Raw genomic sequence first — 12,027 nt, 5'->3', positions numbered from 1 at the left:
TTCACATATATCTTGTTCCCAGCTTCTTGTTGGTCTACCTCTTCCTCTCTTGCCGTCTACCCTTGTCTGCAGAATGTGCTTTTCTAATGATTCGTGGCGAGTCGTGTGGCCAAAATAGTTCAGTTTCAATTTCTTTACAGTTTGAAGAAGAATTGGTGATTTTATTCCGATCCTTCTCAGGACTTCTTTGTTTGTTTGTTTTTCAGTCCATGATATTCTGAGTATTTTTCTGTAGCATGCCATTTCAAAAGCTGTGATCTTTGTGCTCTCTGCTTTGCTGATAGTCCATGCTTCGCATCCACATGTTGCAGTTGGGAAAACAACACTTTTGAGGATTTTGATTTTTGTTTGAATGCACTGCCCTTTCCAGATATTATTCATCTTTTCTAGCTTTGATCTTGCCATTGCTAGTCTCCTCCTGATCTCTGGGGCCGATTTCCCGTTGTACTCAATCCTGGCTCCAAGATATTCAAAATTCTTTACTCTTTCTATTTCTTCTCCATTGATTTTTATGATGGCATCTGTTTTGCACTTGTCAGTATTCATGATTTTGGTCTTCTTTTTATTCAGCTTAAGGCCTTTGGTCACGCTATGTTCCTTTACAGATGTTATTAGATTCTCTAGTCCCCCGGTGTTGTGGACAATAGTGCAGTGTCGTCTGCGTACCTCAGATCTTTTATGGGTAGACCTTGCATTTTAGGTTCGTTGTAATTACTTCTCCTGACATCGTTTTCCACATCTCGCATTATACCTTCAGTGTAAATGCTGAACAAATGGGGTGATAGAATACATCCCTGTCTTACTCCTTTTGTAACTTTGAACCATTCTGTTGTTCCGCTTTCTAGTTGTGCCGCTGATTGTTGGTTCTCATAGAGGGATCTTATCAGGTTTCTAATTCTAGGATCAAAGTTCATCTCCAGGAGAGTTTCCCGTAGTTTCTCATGATTAACACAATCAAAAGCTTTCGAATAGTCTATAAAACAAGTGTGGAGGCCAGAATTTACTTCTCGATGCTTCTGAATAATTTGACGCAAATTGAATATGTGGTCTCTTGTCCCTCTGTTTTTTCTAAAACCTGCCTGGGTGTTACTGACTTCTTCTTCCAGTGTACGTTCAATCCTGTTCATGATAATTTTTAGAAGGATTTTGCTTGCATAACTGATGAGTGATATTGTTCGGTAGTTGGAGCATAGTTGTAAGTCTCCTTTCTTAGGCAATGGTATAAAAATTGCTCTCCTCCAATCTGAGGGCCAAATTTCTTTCTCCCAAATTTTCGTACAAAGTCTTAGATATACTTCAACTCCTTCATCTTCGCTTGCTTTTATCATCTCAGCTTGAATGTTGTCACAACCTGGACTTTTCCCATCTGTAAGTGATTTAATTGCCCATTCTATTTCAGATTTTTAGGTGGTAAGCTAGATTCTTCGTTTTCATTTTGCCTGTTGTTTTGCAAAGGTTGAATTTCGTTTATTTGGTCTTCTGTGTACATATCTTCACAATATCTTTTCCACCTATTTGCTATATCTTCTGCTTCTGTGAGGGGTTTACCTTGCTCATCTTTTATCACCCCTATTCGTGATTGAAAACGTTTTGTGATGGTTTTTATTTCATCATACATTTCCCTGGTCTTGTTTTCTCTCTGAAGGTCTTCTATTTTTCTGCATTTTCTCATGAGATATTCTTTCTTATCCGTTCTGCACAGCTTTTTCACTTCCTTAGCTATCTCTTTGTATACATTGCTATGAGTCCATGAGCCGTCTTTGCGTCTTTCCTCTCTTTGATTTTATTTAGTGTATTTTCACTCATCCATGGTTGTTTTTTGCCCCGTTTTTTAGGAAGGTGTTTTTCAGCGGATTCCAAGTATATTTTCCTTGTCTCATTTGCGATCTCATCCGGTTCCTTTTCCTCGATATCTTGATGTAGCAGTTGGAAACGATTCTTTACTTCAATCGCAAATTCTTCATTGATACTGTCAACTTCGTATCTAATAGGTCTTGTAACTTTTTTCTTCATTTTAAGCTTCAGTTTCAGTTTTGATATCAAAAGTTCGTGGTCTGTGTCACAGTCTGCTTTTGGTTTGGTCGTGACGTCTTGAATTATGGTGTTCCATCTTTTTTCAATCATGATGTAATCAATTTGGTTTTTTGTTCTTCCATCTGGCGATGTCCACGTAAATAGTCTTCTTGGATGTTTTTTGAACATGGTGTTTTTTTTATTGCAAGTTGATTTGCCAGTGCAAAATCTATGGTGTTTCGCCTCTTTCGTTTCTTTCCCTAGTCCAGATATTCCGATGATTCCATCTTCTTCACTGTTCTTTTTTCGTCCTACCTTGGCATTAAAGTCACCAGCGATTATTAATATGTCCTGTTTATCTTTGTTGTCCACTTCCTTTTGTAGGGCATCATAGAAATTCTCGATTGCTTCTTCAGTTGCAGCAGTTGTTGGTGCGTAAACTTGAATAAACGTGATGTTTTTAGTTTGACCTTTGGAGTCTAATGCTAACAATGCGATCACTCACTGGTTTGTATCCAATGAGGCTGTTGACTGTTGTTTTTGCGAGATAGATTGCCACACCGCTTTGTCCAGATTTTTCCCTTCCTGAGTAAATTATCCTTCCTCCGCAGCTGGTTGTGAAATGTCCACTTCCAGCCCATCTGTGTTCCGACAGTCCCAGAATGTCTATTTTGTTTTCTTCTGCTTCATTGATGATGGTGTTGAGTTTACCGGCTGCCATACTTCTTATGTTCCAAGTTCCTATGAGGTAATTCCGTTTTAACCATGTATTCCGGTTCTTTCCCAGTTCTGTACAGTCAGGCGTTATGCCTTCATCAACTAGGCTGGTACTCCCGCCGGCGTCAGGTTCTTCCCCAATACGCTTTGGAGACCAATCTAACTTGGGGGTCTCATTACCAGGTCTCAAATCGTTATTTGTTTTGCTTTTCTTCATTCGGGTTTCCGTGGCAGGTTTACTCACAGTAGTTTGCCATTGCTTTCTGTGAGAGAGCAGTGTCCTTACAGGACGGGTGTCCCAGCCATTGTATCCATAGGATATCCTCTGCCTAGCACATTGAAGAAGAGACCAGTTCTGAAGCTCCTTCAGCTGCTCTCTGTCCTCATCCATCGCCTGCCTGGCGTGACTTCACGTAACCCTGTTCGGGGGGCATTGCGGGTACTCGGTCTTGCCCAAGGACCTCCCGCAGGCTAGTGGAGGGAAGGAGACGCCTTGCTACTCCTATTGACAGATCTCAATCTGCCCCACTACCCACATAATAATAATAATAATAATAATAATAATAATAATAATAATAATAATAATAATAATAATAATAATAATAATATGATGATGATGATGATGATGATGATGATGATGATGATGATGACTTCATTGACTTAAAGTTGTATGCCAGCATAGTTGACTCTCTAACAATCGGGAAAAAAATACTTCATTGCTACCATTAGGGTTCAACAATCGTGACGTCTTCCCTCGTAATGACGCATAGTAACTTAGTAACTGGATCTAAACTATCGGAACAATGACGGATGCCCTTATGAAATACTTCTCTGGCGAGCATAAAAGCGTGTACAGAGAAGAAAAACATAAATCTGATCATGTTTTTACTTTTATAAATTCTGATCACACGACGTGTGAAAAAGTTATAGCCAGCATGAAGAATTAAAAGTACCAATTTTCTTTGTTTAGAACCAAGCTGCTCGTTGCTGGGCGGACGTGACATCAGACTATTGAATCCTATTGCGTTCGGATAATATTATCAGCACTTCAAAACGGCATTATGTCCAATGATTTAGGCGCTGAAATCGATTCTATGATAAAATCAATTCAGAGACGGGTTATTGTTTATTTTTTTTCATTGAAGACAATAGACATATTTTCTTAAAGGGACATAAACTTAAATGACGCGTTGTTGTTGTTAGCAAAAATTAGATAAAAATAAATAAACGAAATGCTGCGAGGGTGTGATGAAAGTATGAACTTCATGGTCGATCAACTTGGTCATCAATCCATTCAACTATCAATCTATTATACTTCTTTTACTACTACTGCTACTTCTACTACTACTACTACTACTACTACTACTACTACTACTACTACTACTACTACTACTACTATTATTATTATTATTATTATTATTATTATTCATAATAATATTAAAACTATGGCTGTTGTGCGCCTATGTGGTCTTGTGGTATGTCCGGGAGCTCCAGGGTTCGAGTCTCAATCTGAGCAGCGCATAGTTGAGTGCTTGGAAAAGGCTCTCTTTATACACAGTCTCTCATAATTCTCGGGCGATAAATAAATAGGTACCTTGGTGGAAAACATGTAATAACGCCTAAAAGGCATCATGTCTCCTCCTACATGTTAAGTGTTGCTCTTGGGTATGGGCCAGTTTGTACAGCGCTTTGAGTACGTTTAGTAGATATTACACTATATAAATTATGTTTGAGTTTTATGTTACAGAAGTAGAAATATTGGTTGTAGAGTAATAGTAATAATGGTGCGGCTATGTGGGCTAGTGGTATGACACTCGCTTTCGGATCGGAAGGTCCTGGGTTGGAGCCTCAAGCTCGGCGCCTAGTTGGGTCCTTGGAAAAGGCTCTTTCCTCACATTCTCTCACCGTACTCAGGTGTAAAATGAGTACCTGGCCGTTAACAGCGGTGTCTTTGTCCGAAACATTGTAATATCGCCTAACAGGCGGCATATCCCGTCCTACATGTTAAATGTTGCTGTTGACCAGGGACCCCTTGTAAAACGGTTTGAGCACATTTAGTGGATATTGCGCTATATAAATCTCAATTAATGGTAGTTGTAGAAGTAGTAGTAGTAGTTTTGCAGTATCGATCAATGCCTATCGCCAGTTATTTATTCACACTGACGACGGTTGGGGTTAATTTGTTCAAATGCGTTATAAAAAGACACTATCTTTGTGAGTTCCCAATCATTGTCACTCACACGGTCGTTGACGACACTTAATACTGCTCTGATTGAGAGAGAGAGAGAGAGAGAGAGAGAGAGAGAGAGAGAGAGAGAGAGAGAGAGAGAGAGAGAGAGAGAGAGAGAGAGAAATACTCGTTGTACATATAGAATGACCTAACTACGTGTTGGCATGGTACTGTCATTGTTTGAAATCAACGGGTCCTAAATGTTGAAAGGAATTCCCACGTTCTACTGACTTTTAATCCATTCCTCCTAATAACACCATTGTGTCATAAACAGGTACGTGTGAAATGAACAAGGAAGTCCGAACAACAGGTTCAAAGAGGCGTCCTGGTCCTACTCATTGAGTCTCCTCATTAATATGCGTAGAGTCGTAAAAGAATTGTATGAACCGCTGTCGTTCCAGGAATGGTAAATTTAATTGGACACATGTCATAAATAATCAGCGTGGGAGGGGCTTAGATAGATAGATAGATAGATAGATAGATAGATAGATAGATAGATAGATAGATAGATAGATAGATAGACCCAAGTAAACGCCCCTCTCTCTCTCTCTTTTGTCTATGTGTCGATGTATGTTTGATTTCTATTGCTACCATTGTTATTAACATTAACCCGATCAATGGAGCCAAGTAAAAGTGTAGTTTAATATGTCTAATTTGGTTTATCATCATAAACCTGGCCTTTTTTGCTATTTTCCGTCCACAAATCAAGGTTGATCGAGCTCAGTCAAAGACATTCATATAGAGATTAAATCGCACAGCGTCCCTGGTTTCATATTCAAGAAAATGGCGGCGCTCGACCTCTCACTAGCCACTTTTGATGACGTTTTCCAACCTGTTGTCCCCTCTAGTCCTGTATTCTCTATGTGTTGGCTACGAATGGATATTACAGCTACTCTTTGACACTGATGATACCTTCCGGAAACTAATTGTAGGCTGGGATAAGCCAATCAACGACCACCTTTGTGTGTCATGGTGATTGATACTGGACAAAATGGCGAGTAAAAACCCACCGCGCGATATTCAATCTTCGACATCAAAGTCAAAGACAAAATTAACATTATTAAATGTTTTGGATGAATCGTTCAACTTAAGTGTAATTTCACCTAAGCGGAGACGACAGACAATTCACGGTCGAGAGATTAAAAAGGTACTTAACACTACCACTGCCACTGCGGTCACACTTTTCTGTTCTCCGTTTCCAGTTTCCGTCCATTTTTTATTACTCTATTCCCTCCACACACTACTCTAGAGTCTAGAGTACTCAAGTCTAGAGTCTAGAATACACTTTACAAAAACACATATTAAAAAAGTCCCCACACCCTCCACATAGTCATAGCTGGGAATAAAAGACAGAGCATCCAAGCAGTGGCAAAAGGAAAACGGCCTTCCGAAAGCTCCTTACCTACACTAGACATCATGCCCAGTATTTTTTTTTTTATTATAATGTTCTAGTAGAGGAGGGAAAAAACTTTTTTTATAATGTTCTAGTAGAGGGTTTGGGAGGGGGGGGGGAGACTTTTTTTTAATGAAAAAGGTTTCCCCCTCCCAACCCCCCTACTAGATAGACCATTATAATTATAATATAATTATTTAAAAAACAGAACCCCCCCCCCCAAAAAATGCATACACATTCATCATTCACACAGACACTCTCGCAAATAACCAAAAAAATCTTGAGAATGCACAACTGTTTGGAGAAATAGAGATCAAGTTTATTTTCCTAAGCATTTGGAGAAATAGTCACTTCATAAAAGCAAAGGTCATATTATTATTAGAAAATTTTAAACTTTCACTAATTTGTAAAGGTTTGATCTATAGACTTAAAAACTTTAAAATGCTCCTATATGATAACAAATTGAATGAATAAACATCTGACAAAAGGTCCACGGTGAAAATAGAAAGTGTAAAGGTAAAGAAATACTAGAACGAGGAGCTTTAGCAAGGTCTCTCCACTAGTCTCGGTCTAGATACCACAGCTACAATTTCAATTACATTCCTCATGCTCGGCCCACATTTACACTGACATAGTCCTCCCACTATAATAACACATGTCCATGATCAGATTTTTCAATGAATGAGTATGACGTCAACTGGGTCAAAGTCAACAAAAGTAGGCATCTCAATTCAAGAAAAATCACAAGACAATGTTTACACAATCAATCCTTACCTTCGACGTTAGCCTTACTTTAGGCACTAAAATGAAAATTAGGTTTTCAGATGACAGCATAAAATCTGGTTTACTATGATGCAGTAGTATATCTTTCCATTGTCATTGATAAAACCGTTTGAATTTTGTCTCTAATACTAGTAGTAGTGGTAGTAGTAGCAGTACTAGAGTAATAGATAGTAGTGGGTTATATTATAATTATAAAGTAAAGAGGCAGAGTTATTCAATTTTTCATACCTTAGGGCTTAATTTTCTTGCTCACAAATGTTAAAAGTAAGCTATCTTTCCATTAATATATCTATATCTTCTAAATGAATTTAAAGATGAAAACGGGAATTGTACTAAATGCTAGAGCATTTAATGCCCTTTAATTTGGTGTTTAAGTTATCAAATTCTGTAGATACACAATAGATACTCTGCAATTAATTAACCAAGCCATGATTTTAGCCTGCAGCTCACAAACGATAATTAGCAGTCACACAGGTGAATGGGAGAATAGTGACGCATATTTAGCCTATCTTTTAAGTGCCTACTCAGTTCCTCCTGTTTCTTTGACAAATTGAGCCATCCAGATTCGCTATTCCTCATCCCATGTCAGCTCCCCAGTTTTAAGGTCTTTCTTGACAGTTTCTTTCCACATCGTCTTTGGTCGTCTTCATTGTTGTCTGTTGGTATCCTTCTTCCAATCCTATTCTTTCTTGGGGAAGCAGTCTTCTTTCATTTGGAGGATGTGTCCTAGCCAGCTGAGATGGTGTTGTTGGGTGGTGATTATAACGCCCTGCTTTCCAGTACCTTTTAGAATTTCAGTGTTACGTGGTCTAAGTAACTGACATTGATTAATTTTCTTAGACATTGTTGTTGGAATGCATTAAAACATTTTTTCTTTTTTGATCTTTTGCATACATTTGGCATGTTTTGCTTCCGTATAAAAGGACTGATAAAATTGTTGCTTTTAAGATAAGGAAAAATAGATTGTTTTGAAAATCTAGTTTTAGGGACTTTGCTTTCAAAAGATAACTGACCTGAGTGAGCTGCTTAACGTGTGGACAGTTAGAAGTGAGTGATTTTAAATAGTTGGGAGCAGTATTTTGAAAACATGCTAGCTTACATTCCTCTCCATTGGCAACCAATGAAGGTATACACCAAAATGGATGTATTATCAGGCCTGTAAATCTTCCGACATTTGCCGGATTTCCGACAGTACTATTTTGCTTGATATAGTCTGTTAAGTGCTGACATTTTAAAATAATAATATTTAAACGTAAAAATAAAATTAGTAATGACAAAAAAGAAAATAAAAGAGTTTTATTTTGTGCCTCGAAAAAATCAGTTTATATTCCGTTTAAAACGCTAACTTTAAAAGAAGAAAATGAAACTTTTTATTTGTTGCGTCAAAGACAAAACAAACTAGTCAGCTAGGTATATTATCAGACGAGAGAGAGAGGGGTGACAGTGTCTTGTCTTGTCGCTAGTCGTCGAACACGTGCGTAGTTAGTAATCAACTAACACGCACAGCGTGTGTCAGACCGGCCATTTCTCTCTATTTTGCTATCAACGCACACTCATTTCTTCGATTGAGAATTTTCCTCCTTATGCTTTCTTTGTTTCAGTTTGAAAGACAACTGGAAAAAATAATGTGAAATAAATATTTTTCTTCTGACTGATGTCAGCGTAAGTTTTCTTTCCTCACGACTGTGATTTTTCTCTTTTTCCTCCTTCACACATGACCGCACCACCAACTCCTCCTCTTCTTCTTCTTCTTCTTTTATAAGAATTAACCCAAATAAATGAAAGCTTAAAAATTAACACAAACAGGAGCAAAGATAAAGCAGCTACTCGTGTCAAGCACTAGATCTAGATACACATCCTTCAAGAAGGTAACAATTGTTCTCTTCCTTTCATTTTACAACTAACTTAGACCTGGGACCAGAAATGTGTGTACTCTCTCAAATAATTGTGATTTTTTTTTGTACCATAAAATATGGACCTGCTTTTATTGTATTATAAATGAGTTGGGGAAAGTGACATTATTTGATTAGTCAATTGACTTGTCAGATCTGTGTTGTGTTTATTAATTGATCCATATTTTTGTCCTGTTGGGTCTATTTTTGCGTGTTCAAAAGGATCCGAAAATTTTTTCACCAACCATTCACAGGCCTGTATTATGCTCTTGCAATACAATAAATTTGATTTGACCCTTGAGATCAGAAGTACCGGTGAGCATTTAGTGTTTGGGGGCTGTTGAGCTATCAAGATTTTTAAAATTTATTTTATTTTATAATATTCAGATCAAGCGTGAAGCAGATCTGAATAACAGCCGAAGACTGACAAGGTCTTCGTCAATTACAAATGTGTCATCACCTGCATCTACATCTTCATCAACAATGACTTTACCCAATCGTCATACTTTCCTACCTGGTGTCATTAAAGGAACCTTGAAGCGAAGAGTGTCCACTTCTTTGTTGAGACATAAAATGAAAAAGTTACAGGTATATTACTTTTACGTTATTTATTTATTATTTATTTATTCCATTACTGTCCACTGAAAAGTTATTATTCATATATATTTGTTTTTTAAAAAGATAAAAATGTATTTTTCTTACAAATGCAATGTTGCTCCATACAGCCATATACTCACAAATTCACTCAGAATAAAAAGAATGTTAAACTAGTAGATATAAAACCAGTAATAAAACATTAACAAAAACATAACAGTTTAAGACAATTTTCTTTCCAAAATGTGAAATTTGTCAGGCTGACAAAGGAAGAAAGTTCCAAACCAAAGGTCCAGATTTTTTTTTTCCATTACATTTTAGGTTTGTTTTTGGAATCTGCAGTTGATGGCTCTCTAAGGACCTAAGCTGCCTAATTGGGGCTTAAATGGTGATCATTTCTTGAATATGACTTGGAGATCATGAATTTAGAGCATTGAAACATAAAAGAGTAATTTTGTAGTCTATTCTTGTTCAAACAGGAAGCTAGGTAATGATTTAAGCGTGGGTTCATTCCAAGCATCATTATAGCTGCCCTGTTTTGAACTCTTTGAAGTTTGTTGAATCTGGTGTCTTTTTCCATATTGGCATCACTGCTATCACCAAATCCCAACCATTGCACCATTACTCCAGTACCATAACCTCAACACAACTACCACCACCAGTGTCACATTATCATCACTACTCATCCAAAACATTGAAGATGTTTAACTCTGTTTGTCTTGAGTGTGGGTTGACTGGTTAGCGTTGTACCTGAGTAAGTGATGCTAAGTGCTCAGAGGCAAAATATTCCAGGCAGTAAAGAAAGAAACATGAATGTCTGTTAAAAGTACCCTCCTTCAGTCATTAAAACAAAAATAAACCTGCTTTTTAACAACTCCACTTTTTATATATGGAATATTGCTATATGGTGTTATTGTTTTGAAGACTATTCTAAACTAAGTTGATTCACCATTATGACTTAATAATTCCTTTAATTCAATTTGATAGGATTACTCTTTAGCCCCAACTGCCCAGGACTTGGCTATATTCAAGGATACATGCAACATTACAACAAGATCTAGCCCAAGGGGATGTAACAGCAATAACAACAATCGACCGCTTCCAACGTCCACTCCAGTTCCTCCTGCCAAACCACCTAGGCAGAGACCACCAAAGAATTCTACAAGCTTTGCTCAGAGGCAGATTATGACTCCTGTTTCAAATGAGAATAATAGTCCTGTGTGGAAGAGAAGGGATCCTGGGATTAGAAATCAGACCAGAAGAAAGGTAAGTTTTTGCTGTTGTTTGTTTGTTTTTCTTTTACTCATCAATTCGCCCATATTCTCCTGCAAATTTGAAGAATATCAAACTATTCAAAAGAAAACAATACTGATTCAATTGTTTATAATTATAGGCTTCATTAACATAGTCGTGATTGAAAACATTTTGTGTGAGTTTGAGAGCTTTGTTTGATTTTGTCATAGTTTTGTTGTTATTAGCAAGACAAGTTTCCATTAAAAATCAGTTATATTTTCTGTAGAAAATAGATATGTAGGCAAGAAAGACCTGAGATAAGTGCAACATTTATATTGGATCAAAGAGCCTGCATCAAGGTTGAAAACGATATAACCATTTTTTTTCAGTACTTAAAAGGGAGTAGCACAGTGATGTGTTCTATCAATGCTCGTTGTCACTGTGAAATGGTCTTCCCTGAGCTAGATAACCTCAAAGGAATTGTGATAGGTTATATGAATAATTTAAGAATACACCGACAATGGGTTGTTAATGGCATATTTGCTCAAAGATATTCAAGAAATATTTGACAAGCTCACTAGGGTGAGCAAGGAACGTGGCCATGGTTGTTTCAAAAAATAAAAAAGAGCTTCCATTCCATGTAAAATGTAAAAGGGAGAAAATCAAACAGGTAAAATATTTTGAATTTTGGACACTTATCTTTACCAACAACGGGTATGATATAGAAGAATTAATACAAAGAATAGCGCTCGATTTTAAAAAATGTATTCCATAGCCTAAACTCAGTGATAACCAACACGAGTCTCAGTCTGAATACTCGCTTAAAACAGGCTGACACGTATTTCTTATTTAGTCACTGCTATAATACTGTGGTGATAAGGACTTTAGATGCAGAGTGCACAGAAAGGATTGACGTATTCGAGTTATGGCTATAATACAGAAGAACAGAACATTTAAAGTTCCATGGACAGACAAAACGCAATGAAGACATTATGAATAGAGTTAGAAGAGAAAAGACACTAGCGTGGAAGAGGCAAATGATGTTTTTTGGATATGTTTGAAGGGGTGGGGGCATTGAAAATCTGGTGGTGTCATTAACAGTTTGTCTTGTAATTAATTATATGGCCCAACTCCTCCTCCCCGATCCTCTTCATCTCTTCACCTTTCTGTTC

The 12,027-nt window shown here is 37.3% G+C and overlaps 1 protein-coding gene across 1 annotated transcript in view; it reads left to right on the top strand.

The window, feature by feature from the left end:
- The first annotated feature begins 5,889 nt into the window (after nt 1-5,889).
- LOC144966611 (rhotekin-2-like) overlaps nt 5,890-12,027 on the top strand; it is a 76,792-nt gene continuing 70,654 nt past the window's right edge. The window contains exons 1-3 of the mRNA XM_078903333.1: nt 5,890-6,107; nt 9,416-9,616; nt 10,610-10,888. Coding sequence (XP_078759459.1) covers nt 5,952-6,107; nt 9,416-9,616; nt 10,610-10,888 — 636 coding nt within the window. The 5' untranslated portion in view covers nt 5,890-5,951. The remainder of the gene's footprint in view (nt 6,108-9,415; nt 9,617-10,609; nt 10,889-12,027) is intronic.

This window comes from Berghia stephanieae, chromosome 2, assembly GCF_034508935.2.
Source record: "Berghia stephanieae isolate SIO BIC M18660-M18661 chromosome 2, UCSD_Bste_1.3, whole genome shotgun sequence".
NCBI classification, from domain to species: Eukaryota; Metazoa; Mollusca; class Gastropoda; order Nudibranchia; family Aeolidiidae; genus Berghia; species Berghia stephanieae.
This window is presented reverse-complemented; position numbering and strand designations above follow the sequence as displayed.